This window comes from Calonectris borealis, chromosome 16 (genome assembly GCF_964195595.1).
Source record: "Calonectris borealis chromosome 16, bCalBor7.hap1.2, whole genome shotgun sequence".
NCBI lineage: Eukaryota > Metazoa > Chordata > Aves > Procellariiformes > Procellariidae > Calonectris > Calonectris borealis.
This window is the reverse complement of record NC_134327.1, coordinates 12,660,426-12,682,099: the sequence shown is the minus strand read 5'-3', so window position 1 is coordinate 12,682,099 and position 21,674 is coordinate 12,660,426. Positions and strand designations below refer to the sequence as shown.

At 59.3% G+C, this 21,674-nt stretch overlaps 2 protein-coding genes across 2 annotated transcripts in view; both read right to left on the bottom strand.

Moving 5' to 3' along the window:
• EIF3B (eukaryotic translation initiation factor 3 subunit B) overlaps positions 1–21,674 on the bottom strand; it is a 396,012-nt gene that overhangs the window by 227,337 nt on the left and 147,001 nt on the right. The gene's annotated exons all lie outside the window — the stretch shown is intronic.
• LFNG (LFNG O-fucosylpeptide 3-beta-N-acetylglucosaminyltransferase) lies at positions 1,117–12,652 on the bottom strand. Its single transcript, XM_075165299.1, has 8 exons — positions 11,636–12,652; positions 4,313–4,361; positions 3,313–3,412; positions 3,010–3,163; positions 2,821–2,906; positions 2,359–2,524; positions 1,544–1,629; positions 1,117–1,455 (listed from the first exon to the last, which is right to left on the bottom strand). The coding sequence occupies exons 1-8, from the start codon at positions 12,029–12,031 to the stop codon at positions 1,389–1,391; spliced, it is 1,104 nt and encodes a 367-aa protein (XP_075021400.1). The 5' UTR covers positions 12,032–12,652; the 3' UTR covers positions 1,117–1,388.

Below are 21,674 nucleotides of genomic sequence, written 5' to 3'. Positions count from 1 at the left end.
GGTTTTTTTGTTTTTGTTTTTGTTTTTTTTTTTTTTAAAAAAAGGCACAGTAAAAAAAATACTGGCGCAATAACGTATTTACAATGCTAGCCCATTATGGGCTATTTTCACTCAGCTTTGGGTTGGAAACGTTCAGCTCCGGCTCAGCCCACTTACCCCAGGGGCGCAGGGCTGGCGATGGCAGGCAGGGTGGCCACGGGGGGATGCGGGGTCCCTCTCTCTCCCGGGCTAAATCCCTCCCCAGCTCTTGGCAGCGAGAAAGCAACGGCCGGACTGGGAAACGCTGCCTGCCCGTCGTGGGTGCCCGTCCGGCCGGGCACCTCTCGGGTGCTCCGGCCACCCCAGCAGCACCCACAGCCAGGCCAGGGCTGGAGGATGCTCCGGCCCCATGGCGGGGTGGGGGACACCCACGCAGCCCCCGGCCGGACCTTGAAATGCTCCTTGGCAAAGGTGCGGGGCTGCCCGCGCTCAGCCTGCCTGCACCCGCTGCCTGCACCTGCTGCCTGCACCCAGCCCACGAGCAGGCAGGGAGGCGGCACTGAAGGGAGACCCTGTACAAACACAGCACCCACGCCGCACCGGCGGCTCCGGAAAAGCCCTCCTCCTGCCCCCCGTATTTATAGAAAGTCTTTACGTTAGCCTCTATAAACAGTGTATAGATCGATGCTGCCGGCAACAGTTCGGCCAGACAAGGGGAGCTCCGGGAAATGGAGCTGACGCCGAGGCTGGCTCGCAGCCCACCCCACCGTCTCCCTCCAGTGCGGCCGTCGAGCACCCAGCAGCTTTGCGGCACCCCGGAGCGATGTTCGCCATGGCCGGGAGGCTTCCCCTGCCCGCCCTCTGCCCGCCCGCCGAGCCAGGGAGCAAAACGCGATGGTGACCATTCATCGGAATCAGGAGCCGGAGCTTCGCTGCTGAGATTTTGGGGCTGGGAGAGAGGATGGGGCGGGTGAGGGGCTACGGGAGTGGGGTGGGGGAGGCACACACCAAAAAACTTAACGTCTGAAAGGAAAAAAAATAAAAGGAGAAGCAAGCCTGGGGGAGGCAGAGCCACGCAGAGCCTGCGGTCGCTCCCCACGCATGGCGTGGGGCCCGCCAGCGCCGCAGGGATGCCCAACGGTTAAGTGCTCAGGACCCGTCCCTGCCCGCCATCCCGGACGGAGCGGGCAGCGGGCACGGGCAGGCAGGGCAGGCAGGGAAGGCAGGGCAGGGGACAGGGGGCCGCACAGCAGCCTTCAGTACACACACACTGTGCAATACCACAGCAACGACGTCCATCCGTCCGTCCGCCTCACGGCGAGGTCGGACCGACACACCCGCACGCAGGTCCCGCACGCCCGTCGGATACCGGGGAAATTCGGGACGAGGTTGGAGGGGACACGCGTCTCCTAATAAACCACGTTGGCGGGGCACCACGGCGTGTCGGGGTACAGCAGGCAGTGCACGGAGCGAAACCTGCGGAGGAGAGGAGTGATGCTGAGGATGGGGTGGTGGTGGCCCTGCGACACCCCGGCTCAGGGGGGACAGGGTCCCCCCATCTCACCTGGATGGGTCCTCCTCGACAGAGAAGGCTCCCTTCATGTGGATGGAATTGCGCTTGTTTTCAAACATGCCGTAGCTTAGAGTCACCTGGGGGGAGGAAACACAAGGGGGTCAAGCAGCCGACGTGGCCACGAGGATCAAGGATGGCCACAAAAATGGTCAGGGGGATGTAAGGCCTCTGCTATGGGGAAAGGCAGCGAGAGTTGGGGTTGTCCAGCCTGGAGAAGAGAAGGCTCCGGGGAGACCTTATTGCGGCCTTTCAGTACTTAAAGGGGGCTTGTAAGAAAGATGGGGACAAAATTTTTTGCAGGATCTGTTGTGACAGGACAAGGGGGAATGGTTTTAAACTAAAAGAGGGGAGATTTAGACTAGATAGAAGGAAGAAATTGTTTACATGAGGGTGGTGAAACCCTGGCACAGGTTGCCCAGAGAGGTGGTAGATGCCCCATCCCTGGAAACATTCAAGGTCAGGTGGGACGGGGCTCTGAGCAACCTGATCTAGTTGCAGATGTCCCTGCCCACGGCAGGGGGGTTGGACTAGATGACCTTTAAAGGTCCCTTCCAACCCAAACTATTCTATGATTCTATGACATGGGGGGGCAGCTGCAAAATTCACCCCTTTTCCCACAGCCTCTGGTCATGCTCTGCATCACCCCACAGGGGTGATGGAGCTTTCCCCCTCCGCTGATGTTTTGGAAGCACATCAATCAGTATCTCAGCTGCAATGTCCAATTTTTAGATGACAACATGAAACCAGATGATGGTACCGTCCATCCCAACCCCTCCATCCACCCCAGGGCATCAGGACAGGGATACCTGTTTGTGGATCTCCGTCTTGGGCACCTGGTGAAGGTTCTCCAGGTGCGAGTGGAAGAGGTTGCTCCGGATGAGCTTCACCCCCAGCACAGACTCAATGATGTAGCCGATGGTGCAGTCGTCGGGCAGGCGGATCTTCTCCGCTGTGCTCATGAAGTGGCCCCCGCTGCGGGGAGACAGAGAGGAGTTGCAGAGGAGCAAAGCCTGGGGAGATGTGGGTACCCCATGGGGTCTGGGCTTGGCCAGTGGGTGCCCAGCTCTAGCTTTAATTAAAAGTCAATTAGACTTGGAGGAACTGAGGTCCTTCCCAGCTTGAAGCCCCCTGCAGAAACCCCCAGCAAGGCAAAGAGAGCAAGGTGGTAGGACACGGTCCAACGTCCATCCCCAAAGATGTTGTCGCCGCTCTGTGCCCCACTGGGACCACGACGAGTCCCCACGGGAGAGCAACGCCAACGCTCTTACCTGGCCCACGGGCTCATCTTCAGCGCGAGCCCCCGGCTGATACAAAACCCCGCTCCACCCGTGGCAAACCAGAAATGCACAGGGTGCTGCAAGACAGGGGAAGCAACGGCAGTGAGACCTCCTCCCGCCGACCGGGGAGCAAACCCCAGCCCAAATTAAGCCAGCCCCAACCTCTCACCGCCCCCTCACCATCTTGTTCTCGCTGATCCTCTCCGTAGCCTGGATGGGCCGGTCCAGGCTGGGCTTCCCAATGTAGATGTCCTGCGTGTGGGGGTAGCTGGAGAGCAGCTTCACCAGCGTCCGCACGTTCACGTAATTGTCATCGTCCACATGGCAGAACCACCTGTGGTGGCAGCAGTGTCACGCCGGGGCGGGGCAGCTCCCCAGGCCCCGTGCTGAGATACGGCCCCAAAAATGCGAATGGCCTCTGCCTACTCCGTCCCCCCCCTTGCAGCCCCGCCGTCCCCCTCGGCAGCCCCGGGCACTACTTACTTTCGGCCGGACTCGATGAACTTGTCGTACTCCACCGCCATCTTGCAGGACAGGGCCTGGCGGCTGTGGGCGGCCGAGCAGTTGGTGTTGATGACGTTTCCTGCGGGAAGAGGCGGGGGTCAAAGCCCGGTGCCGGGGTATCCCATACCTCCCATCGAACAGCGATGCTTCACCACGCACATTCCAGGGACACCAGGGGGATGGAAATCCCACGGTTGTCCCTGATGCTCGGTGGCCTCCACGCCACATCATTTTGGGCAAAGAACGGATTTTTGGGGGAATGGCTTTTGGAGCCACATGAGACAAGGGAAGGGATGAGCAAGGGCTGTGGATGCAGCAGATGCACCAGGGTTGAGCCGTATCCCACGTGCTATGCATGATGCCACCCGACATCCCCTCGCCCATGTACCAGCCACCCTGGGAGTGAGGGGGTGTCCGTGAGCCGGCTTCTCCACCCAGGACATGATAGCCAAAATCCTGCCCTATTCCCGCTGCCTTTTCCTGCAGCAGCCACCTGTTATTTGCTTGCCCAGCTCAAAGGCAATCGCTTCCCGGCCTGAAAAGGAGCCATTTGCATGGGGAGAATAGACCGAGCTGACCCCAGCCCCGGGGAGCGGCTGCCGGGGAAATGCTCCCATGAAACCCTGGCCGCGTTGCCCATCAATCCCAGTTCGCCCCAGGAACAAACTGGTGCAAAGGCACCCCGCCCCGTCGGCGTGCGCCCCAGCAGCATGATGCAGGAGATGGGCTGCTGCTGACTGGGAGGGTCCCCAGGCTGGGCTCCCATGCAGAGGGTGCTTTAGGCACCATCAGTGAAACAAATTGCCTCGTTCTCAACCCAGGTCCCTGTGGCGAGGGCTCCTGAGATTAGTGTCTAACTGGTGGCATTTTGACCGTTTTTTCGGAGTTCCCGGGGCAGGCTCCACACCAGCCGTGCTCCCCAGGTGGGGGCTCCTCAGGGGACCTGGGACATGCAAAGGGACAAGGGCCACAGACTCACGTGCTTGCTTCTTGAGGTCCTCATCCTCCCCGTCCGTGAAGATGAAGGTCTGAAAGAGAAGACAAGGCACCTCTGAGGACTGAGGAGTCGAGGCCACGTGGCTCTGGACACTACCCAGCACAGCTGGGCAGCACTGGGGCTTGGTCCCGCTGGGGCGCTGGTGGTGACTTCTTCCTCCTTGCTAAAACCCAAAGCAGCACCAGAGAGCCAGGCAAACCCACGACACGCTCAGCCTCAGACCAAGAAGGGTGCCAAGCCGTTCTGGAAGGACACGGCACACAACGCCGTGCCTCACTGGGCTGCCAACCCCAGCCCCCTCCAGCACCCGTGCTGAGCATCCTCATCCTCTCGCCGTTTCCACGGGGCAGCAGCAGGCAGGAGGATTTTGGGCGATGCGAGGACCGTCCCCAGCACGCGGTGGGTGCGCAGGGAGGAGCAGCTGACGAGGAATAGGTGCAGAGCATGGTTCGATCCAAACGGAGACAGACTTAAGCCGGCGCGGCCGGCACGTGCGGCCGAGGATGCCAACGCAGCCGCCTGGCGGCTCTCCCTGCCCGGGCAGGTGTGTTTGCCCGCGGCACCGGCTGCCAACCACGTCCCCACCTGTGTCAACAGCACGTGGCCATCCCCGGCCACTTGCACAACACCCCCACAGCTCCCTCCGCTCCCCGTCCCTGCCCAGGGTGGCTGAGCCGGTGCCGGTGGGTGCCTCTTGCCAGCCCCGAGGAGGGGACGGTCCCTCGCTGCCCACCCCAGCACGGTCCCCGTGGTGCCAGGCAGCACCCTACCTCCTCCCCGGGGAACCAAGCTGCCCGCCCGGCTGCACTCCTCTATTTACACAGCTAATTCTTGGCATATGCCGCCTGGGAAGGAGGATTTGGGGGGGGGGATTGCTGTTGGCCTGGGATTTGGGGAAGGACGAGAAGCAGGAGGAGAGAGCAGGGGGTGGGAAAGGCATCGCCATCAATCAGCGGGCAGCAAACAAAGCTGGAGGAGAGAAACCACAACCAGCTGCCAAGCGCTATTAAAAACCAGACGTGCACAAAAGGGCAAAGGAAGAAAGACAAAAGGGCTGGGCGGGGGGGGGGGGGGGGGTAAGGCAGGAGGCGGTGGAGGGGGAACGACGGAGCCCGAGCGCTGGGGATGATGAATTACAAGTGAGCTGGAAATTGGGTGCCACCCCGCAGCCGGCCGGCCCCGGGAACGCGCTGGGGTTTTGTGGTTTGTTTGAGGAGGTGGGTACAATAGCTGGGTTGACTTTACTCAGCGGAGGAGAGTTAAGCGGGCAGTGGCAGTCATTAGCATACAGCTGCGCTGGTTAACCCGGCCGGCCGGTGTTTGCTCAGGTCCGGAGCGGGGAGGCTGGTGGGGAGAGCCCGGATCGGCAGGAAGGCTGAATGGGAGGGGAGGAGGGCGCGTTCCTGGGGATGGGGCTACAAGTGACCTTTTGGGCTTGAAAAGGAGAAAAGAAAAATGAAAAAAAAAAGAAAAAAAAAAAAAAGGATGGAGGAGGTGGGAAGGCAAGTTCTCACAAATGCACAGCCTGCTGCACAGCCCTGCTTTTGGGGAGGAACAGAAGTCAGCCCCCATGGGTCAGAAAGGCTGTGAGCAAAGGGTTAGGGGATGGGGGACCCTCTGTGAGGAGGGGACAGCTGGGGGACAGGGACCTTAGCCCATCAGCTGCAGGGCCAAGGATGCCCATGGTCATCATGGCCCTGGGACACGTCACTGCTGGGGTGAGACAGGGTCAGTGCTGTGCGTGGAGGAGGAGGACATCACCCCCAACCAATGCGGGGTCCAGCCAGCAACCCGCTGCGGGTCCCCATTTCCCCCAGGTGCTCAGGGAGGGGTCAGGCAGCTGCTGGGGGTACGAGCTCGGGGCGGGGGGAGACCATCCAAGGATGCTCAAGATGACCCCATCACAAGCCCTTTCTCATCCACCCCGAGACACGTGGTGCCCCAGTACACCCCCCCAGGCTCCAGCCCCGCCGGAGGGGGACGGGGGAGATGGGGGACACACGGCCTCCACACAGGCGAGACAGAAAATGTTTGCTTGATTAGCTCAGAAACGCCGTCCAGCAACTGTGCCTTCAGCCGCTCCAAAAATAACCCCGCAACTAATCCTCCGGCTCAGCCGCTATAAATAGACCACAGGGACAATTGTTTATTACTTGCCCGCACCGAAAGGCTTCATCCTAACGAGGCATCTTCCCTCTGGCCTCTCCCCACGTACATCCCCCGCGATTTCCTGGTGCGGGTGGACCAGGTGGCACCCTGGGGACCAGGACAGGGGCACACAGCCCTGCAAGTCACCCAGGGGCTATCGGGGCCTCGCAGGTTCCCCACCTCCCTCCCAGCCCCACCACAAAATAAAATTAAAACTAAAAAAATTAAAGCCTCTATTTTTTAATTAATTTGGTTGCATTTCTTAGGTGGGGGGGCTGTGCCCTTCCTGCTCAGCCCCCTTGCCCCGGGGCTGCAGGGGACAGGAGCAGAGGTGCCAGCCGAGCCTGGGAGGGGAGAGGCCAGGAAAGGATGGGGACAAGAAAACCCCATGTTGGCGTGACAAGGAAAAACCATGGATCAGCCTTCTGCACCCCCGTTGCAGGGCGCTGGGCTTCAGGGCAGCACCCAGTTTGCATTGGGTAAGTGGGATGGGACACGGGAACTGAGCTGTCACCTTCCAAGCCACCATCTCCAGACCCAAAAGCAGCAGGGCCAGGCCCCCACCCCTCTCCCAGGCAGAAAGCACCCAAAACCCTTACACCCACTCTCCTCCACCTCTCCCCGACTTGGCCCCCATGCCAGCCGTGGCACCGAGGGGTGCCAGGACCTCTTGGGCCCCCCCGCAGTAACTTTTCCTGCGGGGTGCAGGAGAGGAAGGGCCCGCTGCCCCCCCCAGCCCCTGCAGGAAACCTCATTGTTCTCAAAACTGCAGCTTCAAGAAACACAGGATGCCAAATCCCTCCCGAACAATAGCTGCCACCGCTCCATGCAGCCCCGCACAATGCGCGGCCCCCACGTATGGGGACCGAGCGGCACCCGGGGTCCCTACAGCTGGGATGGGGTCAGCCCCCCCCCAGCTGCCTGCAAGGAGCCAGGCAGCCGCCGGCAGCCCCCCACCTCCTCCCTTGGGGAGGGCCCATTTCTTTTTTTCACCCTCCCCTTCGTTTCTCCTTTCGCGGTGACTCATTTCCCCCTCCACCGACCGAGCTCGTGGGTCGCTCACGGCTGGGTGCTGCGCAGGGCGTCCCACTGGCCCGGGGCCACCCCGGGGTCACCCTGCCCCGCTCTGCGCTGCCTGGTCGAGCGGTCCAGCCAGCTTCCCGGGGTGACACACGCTCAGCGGACCCCGGGCCCGCCGCCGTCCCCACCTTCCCCGGCAGCACACCCGCCGAAAAGGGGAACTTTGGCCAGGCAGGCACCCCGTGACCCTGCGGTGCACAAATCCTGCCCCCGCGCCATGTCTCACTTCCTCGTGCTGGGAGAGGATGGAGCACCCTGGCACCCAACTACACAGCACCCGGGGGGGGGGGGGCTGCACCCCCTTTCACCCCAAGGACAAGGGGGAAGCAGCCACCCTGCTTGGGTGCAGGGGGAAGGAGGCAGAAAGGGGTGCTGGTGGGGGGCTCAGCCTCCAGCTTGGCAAGGGGGTCCGGGGAGAGGCGAGGGTGCTGCTGGAGCAGGTCCTTGCCCAGCTTTGTGACTCCCGCAGCAGTTTTTTTTTCCTTCCAGCCTGCGGGAATTAGGAGGGAAAATCCCCACCCCGCTTTAACGGGTCGGGAGCAGCGTGATGGCGGTGTCCCCACGATGGCAGCGTCCCTGCTCCCGCGTGGCGCTGGCTTTCCCCAGGACTGGGGGGTGGGTCTGTGCTGGCACAGGGGTCCCGGGGCTGGGACCCGCAGAGGCGGGGAAGGGGCTTGCAAGGCCGCAGGCTCTTCCTCCCCCCACTCCTTTCGGCAAGAGGAAGAATCCTCCACTGTAATTTTAAATGCTGTAATTTTTTAATAACCTCCTCGCAAACAATGAGCTCATTGTGCAGCGAGGGTCCCCCACCCTCCCGCCTGGCGCTCCACGCGCGCCGCTCACCGGCTCCGGGGCTTTCATGGACAAGGACAGCAGCATCATTTGGGGCAGGCAATTAAGGGGTCCCCACCCCCAAAAACCACACAGGCTGCCCAGGGGGGCAGCAGGGAGGGACCCTCACACATGAGCCGAGTTCAGCAGTGCTCAGCAGGCCCTGGCGCACAGCCCAGGGCTGGGGGGGGAGCCGGCTGCACCGTGGAGCTGGTTTGGGATGAGCAGTGCCCATAGTCCCAGCTGCTCCAGTGGGAGCCCAAGTGGGACACGCGTGCTGGCACACTCCACGACGGCCACCCCAGGGATGGGGACCCTGGCCAAGGTGCTAGAGAAATTTGGGAGCCGCCATCGGAGGAGCGTGCTCTTGGAAAGGCAAACCCATTCCCTTTGCCCCGAGAGCAGGAATTTTTCAAAGCCTGCAATTATCGCGCCGAGCTGGAGGAAGCCAGCGGATCCCACGCTGGCGGGACGGCAGCCCAGCCCAGACCCCTCGCGGGCACCGCGGCGTGTGCCGAGCCGCCCGGCCGCCTTTGGGGTGCCCCGGGGACAGGGGACGTTTCTTATGCAACTCTGCCACTGCAAATCACCCGACTCAGCAGGAAACCAGTGGGTTTGGACTCCTGTCCAGGATTTCTGCCTAATGGCCATTTTCCTCCCCCTTCTCTTTTCTTTCAAGTGCAAAGTTTCCCCAGACTGCACTCCAGCATCCTAAGGATACTGAGACAGCTGGAAACTCTCCCCAAAGCAAGGAGGGGAAAACCCATCACTCTCCTCCAACAGCAGCTTGTCCAGCCTGGATTGTGCAAGCTGGGGAGCAGATTTAGAAGGGAACAGGGATCTGCCCTCCCCATGCAGAGCGAAGCAGGAAGGAGAAGGGGGTGCCTGTTGCAGGGTCTTGGAGGGGACAGAGGGCAGGAAACAGGGACTATTGTGGGCAGAACAAAGAGCAGCCAAGGAAGGACACAATAGCTATTCCCCCTATCTGCCAGGGTCCAGCCTGGAGTTACCTGCTGGATTTAACCCCTTCTTGCCAGTGCCTGGATTTAACCCCTTCTTACCCTCCCCGGAGGGCTGCCTGACCAATTGGGGTTTGATGCAAGAGGAGGGTCAGGGGAAGGAGAGACATGGCATCAGGCATGGGGGATTCTCAGCCTTTGGGCAGGAACTTCCCCGCGTCAGCGAGGCGGCACACACGCCTGAGCACCGTTATCGAAACAAGAGCGAGAGAGGGACAGGATGAGCAGAGACGGGCCTGACTCAGACCAAGACAGACGTTTGAGCAGAGGCAGCGCCCTGCTGTCACCACACCACCCTCTGGGGACAGAAACCATGGGGTCAGGCGAGGAGGGGATGCAGGAACCGCACAGCAAAGCAATGGAGAGCAGCCCCATGGCACCAATCCTGCACTCTGCAGGCAAAAAAACCCAACTTGATGCCAAGTTTGGGGGAGCCCAGGGTGCCCCAAAGCTTCCCAGAGACAGAGGCCAGGTCAGCATGGGAAGACTGGAGCCAATCGCCACCAGCAGCGCAGGTTCATCCCCTCTGCCTCCATGTGTGTCCCCCCCCACCCCCCCAGCCCTCGCTTTGCTCCGCAGGAGTTTGCGCCGCCTCCAGCTCTCTCGGCAGCTCCTTGTCCTCAAGTGCTGTACAAGAGCCGTCACTCAGCGGCTTGGCTTGTCAGGCGGGCACCTCGCCGGGCTGTGGCCCCCCTGGCTTCATGGCCCTCATCTCTAGGCAACCTGACCTGGACACTGCCGGCTCCGGCTCCCCCGTTCCCATGGAAAGTGCCACACAAGAGGCTGCGAAGCCTTTTCTCTGCGCCAGGAGAAAAGGGGCTTTGTTAGCTTGCCCAGGGGGACAGCGTGAGAGCCGAGCCTCGGGTCTCTGGGAATCCAAACGGACAAACGAAGCACAACAAAAAAAAAAAAATCTAGAAGAAAGCCGGAGCTCACAAGAGGGAGAGGAAAAAAAAAAGAGCAGCTATTCCCAGGATCATCTGTAGGTGCTCAAAGAGCGTTTCCCCCCCACCATCACTCGCCACCCCCTCGCAGTGACAGCAGAGCATAAAGGAGGTTTCCATTAAATAACTGTACCAAGGAGAGACGGCAGAGCCACTGCCAAGCCCAGGAGACCTGAGCAAAAAAAAAGGGACAAGATTCACAGGAGGAAAAAAAAAAGTGAGATAATGCTTGGGGTAAGCTGCAGGAGCCAAGATGCCACAGGGTCCGGCAGACCCAGGTGAAGGAGGCAGGGGCAGGCTGATCCTCCCTGCCCCCCCCCAGCTACTCCTGAGTTCCAAAAAAACCCCACAAAAAACCAGTTTGCAAGCGAGATTCCAGGCCAGGAGGAAACACGTGAAGACAGTAGAATGGAAAGGTTAGGACCAGGCATAACTTACTTGGGAAGCTGTCTAAGGATAGAAAAAGTGTCTTATGAACAGATGGCAAGGCACATTTCCTAAGGAAACAGCTTTTTTTTCCTTTTCAGTTTTGTTTCAGCAGTTGAAGGACAGCGTAAGGGACTGCCAGGGCTCTGGGCAGGACATCAGTAAGGTCAGGAATCGGACTAGCTGCGACTGCCCCAGTGCAGGCGAGCCAGAGCAGACCTGCGAGAGCTCCCAGCCACTCCAGTCCTGCCTAGTTCCTGCCAAGGAGACCGAGAGCCTCGGCGCATCCCAGTGCTCTCCCAGCCCTGGGCTGCTAAACTGGGTGTCGCTTCAACAACCCAACTGCAGGCACCTCGTGGGGCCCTGCCAAACCTCACCCACAGCTGGGCCCTGCAGCCCAGGAGAGCACCCGCAGGGACCTGACCCCACATCAGGCACCAGTGGACTGGGTTGCATCCCTACACCGTGCCTCAGTTTCCCCAGTGGAAAGCAATTCGGGGCAAGCTCTGCAATGGGAGCCGCTCAGCAGAAAGGACCCCAGAGCAGCATTTTGGGAGGCTACTGAGTGCGAGGAGCCCAGGTCAGGCTCCCTCCATCACTCACCCATCCCAAACTCACCCTGCGACACTACATTTCGCCCTTCCAAAAACACAGCTAGCTCCAGATAGCCTCGAAATAGCCCCCCCTTATCTAGCGATATGGGGGGAGCGGAAAGGAGAGGTGGCATTTGCCAGGCCACAGCACCCCACGGACCCCGCACGGCAAAGGGCCGGGACCGCGGCTGACACCCGTGGGCTGCTGCCTAGCCCGTGCCGCTCCATCCCGGCCGGCGGCGGGGACCGTCCCCGTCCCCTTACCATGTCGCGGTTGCGGGAGATCCAGGTGTCGAGCAGCAGCTCCAGCCGCGCCTTGTGAAACTTCTTGGTGGTCTTGACGGCGATGAAGACATCGCGGGGGGAGATGTCCTCGGCCGGCGGCCGCGGGGGGCTCGGCGGTGCGGCGGGCAGCTCCCGCCGGGCTCGGCTCAGCCGCCCGAAGTAGTCGGCGAAGCTGCGGAGACCGGGGGGACCCTGCGCCGCCGGGGGGGCCACCGCCGCCGCCGCCCCCAGGCTCTGCAGCGCCCGCTGCGCCCCGCCGGCCTCCCCCCGGGCCAGCCCCGGTCTCCCCGGCGGCTCCACCATGAGCACCAGGAGGCAGGTGAACATGGAGCCCACGAGGGACAGGAGCAGTTTCCTCCCGCAGCTCTTCAGCATCCTCCCGCCGCTCCTCTCTCCGCGCCGCCGCCGGCCGCGCTCCGCCCGCCCCGCCGCCGGCCCCCGCCGCGCCGCCGCCGCCTTTAAACCGCCCCCGCCCCGCCCGGGGAGGGGCGTAGCCGGCACCGCCCCCACGCGGGGCGTGGGCAGCGCGCGCCCGATCTGCCCGCAGCCTGCCTGCGCCCGCTCCGTCCCCCCGCGTCTTCCCCGCCAGCCCCCTACACGCGTCCTGCCCGCCCCTCGGCCCCGTCCTGCCTGGCCTCTGCTCAGCTCCTGCCTGTGCCCTGCCTTGCCCACGGCCCGGAGTGCGTGGCAGGGTGCAGGCAGGGTGCAGGCAGGGTGCTTGCTCCTTCTTCCCTCCCATCGAGGCCCGGGTCCACCCTGTCCACCCTGTGGATGGTGGGCAGGGTGCAGGATGGGGGTACGCCTGTCCCTGCAGGCCCCAGCATGGCGGGAGCATCGCACACTGCTTCATCGGCAGCAATAGGCGCGTTCCCCCTCCTGCTCGTCGTTTCCCAGAGCCCTGTGCCGAGGTTTTCTCACAGCCGTGTCCAAGAGGTTACCAGAAAGCTGACCAGCCTGACCAAACTCCAGGCAGTTTCCCATCAGTCTCTTCTGAGGCCAAGCATAATTTAAAAAAAAAACAACACCTAAACCCCAAAAAACCACAGCACTCCTCTCACTTCCACCCAGCTCCAGCCTGGTGGGTAAATCTGGGAGCAGGATGCTGGGGGGTCTGTTCCCATCCCTGCTCGGGGAGACCTGGAGATGCTCCCAGACCTGGCTAACCTCGTCCTGGGTGCAGCACTGTGCTTTGGAGCCAGTGCTGATGGGCAGCCCCGCGGTGCAGGGGTGCCTGAAAATAAATACTATATAGATGCCAAGCAAGCCCCCCCCAGTGATTGCTAACCATGATAAGGATGCCTTGTTAAATGAGACACCGTTTTTCCGTGGCGGTTGGGAGGGAAAACTGGGTTGAAATCTGGTCCTGGATGTGCCACCAACCTGCTATTTTACTGATGCCAAACCCCAGGGCCTCTTTTCCCCCTTATCCTCCCTCTCTGCAGGCAGGGAGCTCTTGGGGTTTTCTCTCCCAGTGTGTGTGCTGCTACAGGGAGGCGGATTTGGGTTTGGGCCTGAGCTGCAATGTAATGCCATAATCAGGGGCTGCTGCATTTTTGGGCAGGGACCTTATCCAACTTGCATTTTTCCTGCTGTCACGTGCTCCATTCATCTCTGGCACTGGATAAACAATACCATAATACCAGGCAGGACGAAGCAGGGAGGCTGCTTCCTCAGGCAAGCCCCAGCATTTGCCGTCTGATTTTAGCCTATACATTCTCCTGGTCAGCCCTTGAACCATGGTCCCGGGCTAGAAATGCTTGGGGAAGCTGTGGGGTTTGGTTTTGCAAGGCATTGCCCATGTCGAGGGAGAGACCTGTGCTGCCAAAGAAGCCTCCCATAATAAAAGAAAAAAAAAAGTGGTTAGACCGTACAAACACAGGAACTGAATCCCACACTCCCCACTTCCCGCTATAGCTGCAGAGCCCAGCCTTCCAGTCTCAATTTGCTTTTATTTTCGGGCACCCTTTGTCTCCAACCCGATGGCACAGCAACAGCGGCTCGAGAGGCAGCTGAAAAGCCTGATCGGCAAAACCCTGAATGAAGAAAGAGCTCCTTTCTCCAGGAGCCAAAAGGGGAGGAAAGGCACTTTTCCCCCGACCAGCTGCTCTCCCACTCCCGCAGCCTCGGCGCTGGCTGGGGACACGTGCCGCGGCCAGATGTTGGGGTCCCGGCCGGCGCCGCGGGGCAAGCGACAATACGGGCTCTGTGTGCTGCCGGCCCCCGAGTGATGTGGCAGGGTCTGCCGAGCTGCCGTGCTGCCGCCAGCGCCGGCACAAGGACTCTCCCGGCTCCCTGGCGCTGCCCATAACCCCCTTCCCAGGGCTGGTGCTCGGCTCAGCCCGGCTGCCTGGGGTCAGTGAGCCGTGGTGGCGAGGGGAAGCCGTTCTTTTGGCTGCATTGTCCCACCGGAGCAAGACTCCCTGGGGATCGGCCGGCTGCTGGCCGCATCCCCGCAGGCTTCCTCTCCAGGCGCCTGGCCTCCTGGCTCAGCCCTCACCCGCCACGCGGACATCCCCAGCGAGGCACCGTCCCCCTCGGAGAAATGGTGATGGGGTAAGCGGTCGCCCTGCTACCCCTCGGTGGGCACAGGGTGGTACCCAAGGGGCGAGGAGCAGGAGAGGGGAGGATGCTCGCAGGAATGCCCTGTGCCCCCTTCGTTGGCATTCAGCCACTCTGCTGGGTATGAAGAGCCTAGCCTCAAACAGGGTGGCCCCAGTCCCAGAAAAATTTGGGTGCCCCATAAATAAAAGAGCCAGAGGAAAGGAACGGTCACATCTGCTCTGCAGGAGGGATGCCAGGGCTGGCCCAGGAGGGGTGTCTGACTTCCTCCCCAAAAAGGGATCTCATTTTGGACGCAGCCCAGCTGCGGCTGCGGGGTGCGGTGTGCTCCCCGCTCTGCCCAGCCCCACAGGGATGGGTCTGAGCCAGAACCTGCTGCCCAAGTCCCACAAATCTCAGGGATGTGCCTTTGCAGAGGAACCCAACAGCTCATTCCCACTGCAAATTAACCTCACTGAAACCCCATACTGGTTTTCCACTGGAGCTGGCTGGATTCAGCCCTGCACCAGCCCAGAGCCGGGGCTGCACGTGGGGCATCTCCCTTTCAGCCGTACCGCGGTATTAGGTCAGTTTAAATTGGTTTAAACCTTCTGCATCGTTCCCGCTCGCAGCCTGACCCCGGCACTCAATAGGTGGTCCCTAAGAGGCTCCCAGGTTCTCAGGGCTGCTAAAAACGGTGAATAAATCCCCAGTAATAAAGTGTTCAGTTCATCCGAGAGAAACACCGCGCTCGGGCTGCAAAGCTGCATTGTCCACCCGGAACGATTTACGTGCTTCGTCGGACAGGGGTTAAAAGCTGTGTCAGGCGCTGACTTCGTGGGTATTTATTGGGGTTCGGCCCCGACGTGCAGCCGGGCAGCCACCGCTCCGACCGCACGGCCGAGGTGTGGCGGGAGACATCGGAGGAGGGCGGCCCGGGAGCTGGATCCTGCCTGCAGTCCCCCTCTCACCCCCCACTTTTTCTTTCTGGGATATTCTGAGAGCACAAAAGAGACTTTGCATCAATTACTGGTAGGAAAACGGCAGCGCCCCGCGACAGACTTCTGTGCTCCCCAGCCCGGGTTTGGTTAACTTCCCATTGTCTGACGGGCTCCGCTATTCAGGGCCAATGCGAGGGCTCATTTTTTTCATCTGTTGGGTTTTTTTAACCACCCTGGGAACATAAAACCTTCCTGTCCTTGTAGCAGAGGGTCCGGCAGTGCCATCGGGGTGGCTGCAGAGAGTGGAGCACGTCGGTGCCTCTCCGTCCAGCACCCAAACCTCCCCCAACGGGTGCTCATGGTGCATCTCCTGATGCTGAACTGTCCCCATCCCCATCGTCTCCCGATGTGCTCCAGCTCTGGCACTGCTCTGCGCCGGGACCTGCTGCAAACCCCATCCGCCCTCCATGGCCTCAGACCCTACATCGCTTTCCCCCTCCACCTCGGGGGACTGCGGGTCCCCTCGGCGGGGCGGGGGGGACACGATGCAATCCGTGCAGGGCACTTTGAGATCCCACGGGGCCGGGGGGCTATACAAATGCAAAGCGTTATTATTTTCCTGGGGCTGAAGCAGAGGCCTGAGAAAGGTTGAGGGAGAGAGGCAGCGAGCGGGGAACAGCGGGGGATTTAGCTCCTGAAAAGGAGCCGGGGAAAAAAGCGGGCGACGAGCTTCATTGTGCGCTGGGCAGAGGGGGTCACGAGCAAGTTAAACTGGTTAATGTATTGGAGCAGCTTCCTCCGAGCTGCTGGGAGCAAGCAAAGCCCTGCAACAAAAGGCCGAGGGAGCATTCTTGCGGGGAAAGTGGGCTCTCTTTAAAAGGATTTGATTTCTTTTCTGTCAGTTGAATGGAATTTGGTGGTGACTCCTCCAGGTCTAAGAATTTGGGGCTTTGGCGGTGGCGAGAGGGGACGGTCCCCGTCCTCCCCTCCCCGCTCCTGCATTCTTCTCCATCTCCAAGCCCACTGCCCCCAGATTACAGACCCGGTGTTGTGGAGGGAGAGGGGCTTGGGGAACACAAGCGGCCCCGTAGATGCACTGATCCTGAAAGAAAGCGAGGGGCACGGGGCTGTCTCCACCCGGCCATGTTTCTCATGCTCCCTATTCAGCCCAGGGGAGGGGAGGTAGATGTGGGGAGAGGGGAGGGCGGTGGGGCGGCCGCCGCTGATTTAATGCCTCTCTGGTCGAGGTGGATCTCAGGGGGGTTTCGGCAGTGTAAGGTGTGTGAGGGGAACTTTCCCCTCCTTCCTTTGGGGAGTGAATTTTTAAAGTTAAAACCATGTAACGAACATAAAAACAGGACGGAAAGGGAACCTGAACCAGCGAACCAGCTGGATCCGACCCTGCTTTTGCACAGCCTGTGCACCACTCTCCTCCCAACAGGAGCTCCTGGGGCAGACCTGGCCTTACAGACCTGGCTTTCCCACCCCAAAATCCCCTGGCTGGCAGGCAGGAGCCCCCCCTCTTTGCAAGGTCATGGAGGGCGGAACTGCTGCCGGCCAGGGATGCTGGGCTGGATGCAGGCTGTCTCTGGCTGCAGGGCTCTCATTTGGTATTGACCCTGACAGCAAACCAGGGAGCTTTAGAGCTGTCCTGGGCCGGAGGCTGGCTGTCGCACACTGCTTAGATTCAACTGGCAGTGTGGGTTTGGGGTGGTAAAAGAAAATAATTAATTACGCAGAGCTTAAGTACCCATGGCCATGTGCTGCACGAGCTATTGCAGAGCCAGAGCCTTCAGCAGTGGTCGGCTAGGTGGACAGACAGACAGACAGACAGAGGCAAGTGGGGCAGCAGGCTTCCACCAACTGCGCCCAGCTCGCTGTGCCTCAGTTTCCCAAGAGGTGACATGCCTCCGGCAGAGATCCCATGGTCCCCGTCCCCTGGGCAGCTGCCTGTTTGGGAGATTTCCTCATGGGCTGTCCATGGAGCCTGGACGTGTCCGTCTGTACAGGCAGGGCCAGAGCAACAAGCTGAGATCAGTTTGCTGCAATGACGGGCAGCCTGTCCCAAGCTCCTTCCAGCCAGAGGTGGGGTCAGAGGAGCTTGCAGCTCCTGGCCTTTAATTTCTGACCTCTCATTCTTTCTGGCCCCAATTTTTTTCACATTCCTGTCCTGAGCTGTCCCGCTCCCCTCTGCCTTTCTGAAGATGAGCCAGAAGCTGATGTCAGGGGAAGTGTTTAGAGATTACCCCAAGGAAGAGGCAGGAGTCAAGTCTCATACTGGGCTGGACTGGGCTGGACGAAGGCCCAGTGAACCCAATGTCGCATCTCCAGCAACAGCAGAACTGGAGTATAAGGAACAGCAAATAAAGGGGGGCTGCTCCCAGACCCCATCCCGGCCAACCCCTGCACCGTGTTTGGCAGCCGCCGCTGTGGGTCCTGTGCGAAGGGAGCGGAGGCGAGAACCCGGGGAGGCAGCAGGCAGGAGCAGGTGAGGCCCCAAAACCACCACACATCAGCCCAGCTTAGGGCAGAGCCCAGCTGTGCCCAGCTGTGCCAACAGCCATGGGCAAGAGCAGTGCCCGGACCCTCCTTGTTGGGGACAGCCCTGGTGCTGCATCAGGAGGCTGAGATGAGCCCAAGTGGCTGCTTGCCCCCAGGGCTCCCCTCCAGCTCAGCACCTGCCTTAATAACTCCCTAAATCTCCTGCTTTAAGGTCCATGTTTGATGCAGCGGCTGGTCCCCCCCTCGGTGGGACACCCATCACTCCTTTCCTGCCCACAGCTACCTACAGCTCCAGGTCTCCAAAACCTCCCGGGGAGAGGGAGCCAGGGAGAGAATCGGGGACGCATTTTAACTCCCTGCCCGGACCTGAGCATCTCAGTGCCTGCAGCTCTCCCCGGAGCACCGATAGCTCCCGCAGCCGCCTGCGCACACCCTCTGCATCCAGCCCAGATCAGATACGTGTGTCACCCCGGCCCCGATACGCTCCTGCCAAGGCTATTTCCAAACGCTGGCTGCCCCCAGGGAACTTGGCTTCTCTCTGGGCCCCCCCAGCTTCTTGGCTTCTTACTTGCCCCTGGGGTGTCCCGATGAAGTTGCCGAGCGGTTTTTCAAAGGTCGATCAGTGAGGCAATATTCACCCACCACTTCCCTCAGCTTGCCTTGGTGGTCTCCAAAAGCCCCTTCCCCATCACACCCCTGGGAAATTGTTCGCTCCCTTCCCATCCTCCTTGCAAAGGGGATTAAAAGCAACAGTTCATTTTTCATGTGATGTTAGTTTAAATAGGAATTTCGCTGCTCTGGCTTCGCCTGGTTTCCGGGAGCCGAAGCCGAGAGAGGGTGGTATTAGTGTGCGAGGCAGGGAGGAGGAGGAGGGAGGTGGGAGTTGAAAGGGGGAAAGGCAGGGGATATGCGGGGGTGAAGATGGGATTAAAACATCCCATTAGAATTTCTGTTTTTGGAAAGCTCACAAAAATGTTGACATGTAGCATGACTAACATAGTGCAAATGTCAGCCCGGCTCTGCGAACGGGGGCCCTCGCTCTCCTCCCAACACGCTGGCCCCCTTTTAAGGCAAAAATATACAATGAACCGCACAATGGCCGAATTCCAGAGAGCAGCGCTAATTGTTCCTCGCTCACGTCGTTGGGCTAATTGCTTCGCTGAAACCATTCGTGCCTGGCCTGGATCCCACGTGTTTTTACCATTTAATTAGGAGAGAAAAGCTGGGGGCAGGAAACGGGATGAGATAAAGGCAAGCAGAGATGGAGGACAGGTCAGGTGCCCTAACCTGGAGAGAAGATGTGCTACATGTGCTTGGGCAGGCAGGCAGGCAGGGAACAACCTCTACGCCACACCAGCATCCAGCAGGATTGAAGCTGTGCAAGCACCCGGTAGAGGAGCGGGAGACTGGGACAGCTCATAAGCCTGGTGAGACCAAATGTGAGCTGGAGAAATGCCACCAGCGGCAAACGTTTGCAAGAAACACCTTTATCCAGCTGCTCAGTGACTGCTCCAGTGCTGATGCAGACAACAAGGGTATGCATAGCTCTTCACTCAGTGCCATAATTAGAAGGTCTGTCTGTTTGCAGACCATGTGCAAAGCTTGATCAGGACCCAGAGAGGGGAACAATAGATGGGCAGGAAATGCCTTTTGATGGCTGCTTATTGTCTTCCACCTTCTGGGGGAACTGGAAGTTTAACTATAGTCTTCCTCTTTCAGGTATTCTTGTATGGCTTCGTCCTCGGAGGATGCGCCTGGACCACAGCATCGTCTGGCGCTGGGCTCCATTGTGCTGAGGAATGTGCATGTGGTTTTCCCCTTGAATAGCTCCTCTGAGACTGCAGCGACCCAGAAACACTGCAGGGCCCCAGCACATCCCCTCCGGGGGAGAAGGGTTTGCTTACGGGTGCCACTGTCTCCTCCAAGGCACAGCGCAGCATCTCTGCTGCCTCTCACCCCACCGCTGTGCTGCAGGTGATGCCAGTCCCCATGTCGTAAACAGGGGTGGGTGCACAGGGCTTAATATTAGCACTCCCTTCCCTTCCTACCCATCCATCTTACAGAGCACCGCTTGCTCCACAGCATCCTCTGGGAAGCCTTCATCCAGGCTGTGCGGTTTCATAGGCAGAGAAAGCCACTTAATATATGTGCGATCTGACACTGAAGTGCAGCATCTTCTAGGGTGGACCCTGATCTGTAACTCCTGGAGGCATTTCATCTCCCTGTGAATGCAAACAGCCAGGGATTCCTCCATTGTCCATCTACACATCTTCCTTTGGTGAGAGCAACCAGCAAGAAGCCACCAGCCTTGTTCATGCAAGAGGGGTTTGATTCATTGTACCACCCTTCATCGCCCCTCAAGTGCTCCCAGCACTTAGGATTACAGCAGTACAGTTTGCACTTGGCAAGTTTAATTGCTCAGTGGCCTCCGTGTCAGAACAGCTCTTGGCCTTATAAGCAACACTCCTGGTGGGTTTGGGCACTCAGCACAATAATTTCGGATCAGTGTGAAAAGATTGTAGCACAGTTCAAAACGCAAATCTCAAAGTGAACCTGGCTCCAGCCTCCGCTAGTGCTGCAGAATAGCCCCAGGAGCTCCGCTGATGGGCTGTCGCACCCGTGTGGGCAGAGGAGCTGTGATATCAGTAGCTGGAGGCGTTTTCTTCCAGCTGTCCTGGAGGTGAGGGATGTGCTTGGACTCTGCATCCCTCCCAACCCAAGGCTCTCGGCTTTCAGGTCTTTTGAAAATAGGAAGCATTTTGCCCAACTGCAGATGAAGGAGGAATTAGCCGCACAGAGCTCAACCACGAGCAGATATGGAAACCACTGAGAACAGGGAACCCAAACTTCAAACAGAAAATCTGCAATTCTCTGCCCCAGTATAACAAGGGTGATCTGCTCTTTGAGTTTCCATGAAAGCCCGTAAGAGCACACCCACACCCTGAGGACAAGGATGTTAACAAACACTGGAATTTACAACAGCGATTTATTCAGAAGAAAGGCTCCAGGTGAAAAGGACTGATACTTAAAAAAGAGAGAAAGAATTCTTCGTAGATGCAAATGCAATACTTGTAAGTATTGCTCTTGCAATATTGGCACACGCAGAAATGGTTTTCCAACATGAATAGGTTTCAGCCCAGCTGCTCCAGGATCGTGTTGTTCAGAAGCATTCAGATCCACTTCTTAAACTTCATTAAAAATGTGGGTTTTTAAAACCTTTGGGAAGCTAAGAGTCTTTTATGACAAGTCCTTCTAGCCATTGAAATCCACCAGCACCATGGGGTGGCCTCATGGTAGCTAACCAAGAACAGATGATCCCTTTGGGAAGAGAATATTTAAAACCCCAAAACATAGACAAGTCAGAACAAATCTGCGTGGCAATAAGAGAGTTGAGAACATTTCTTCCCAGATCAGTTGGTCATAGACAAACCCCCAGATGATATTTAGTCCAGGACTAACCCCCCACTCTATGCATGTTTCCAGCTCCCTCCATGTGCTGGAACCTCACACCAAGACGCCCAGTGCTGGTCACTCATTTGAAGTTTTGAGCAGTCCCCTTGAAGGTACTGTCACGCATGAGCAGGGTGCCTGGGAAGCCCAGGTGACATTAGGACCTGCTGGCCAGGCACAGCCCATGGGTACTGCAAGCCCATGTCCCTGCCCCAGTCCCCTATGCCTGTCCCACACAGTGAGGAAGTCCCCAGCCAAGGGATGTGGAAAGATGCTCCCAACAACCAGAGAGCCCAAGAGCCTTTCTTCAGACCTGGATTTATTTACACAGAAGAGGAAATAGAGTCAAAATACTGGGAATTAATTTTCCTGTCTGGGAGGGGAGAAAATAACCCAGCCTAGCCACTGCACTGGCTGCTCTGGGAGCAGCTGTCCCAGTTTGTGAGGTACCCTGGGACTCGTGGACAGTCTGTGTCGCCTGTTACCCTGCTGTAACAAGATGAGCCAAGAAGCAAGCAAGTGTACTGCAGGCTGGGAAACCAAGGTGTAGTGGAGAACTGTGCAGTACTTCCGCATACCACCTGGGA

Excerpts from the sequence above, each read along its gene's own strand:
- LFNG (XM_075165299.1), bottom strand. The coding sequence starts at position 12,031 with ATGCTGAAGAGCTGCGGGAGGAAACTGCTCCTGTCCCTCGTGGGCTCC. Across the intron at positions 4,362-11,635 it reads TCTCCCGCAACCGCGACATG|ACCTTCATCTTCACGGACGG; the intron begins GTAAGGGGACGG and ends CTTCTCTTTCAG. Across the intron at positions 1,456-1,543 it reads GTCGAGGAGGACCCATCCAG|GTTTCGCTCCGTGCACTGCC; the intron begins GTGAGATGGGGG and ends TCTCCTCCGCAG.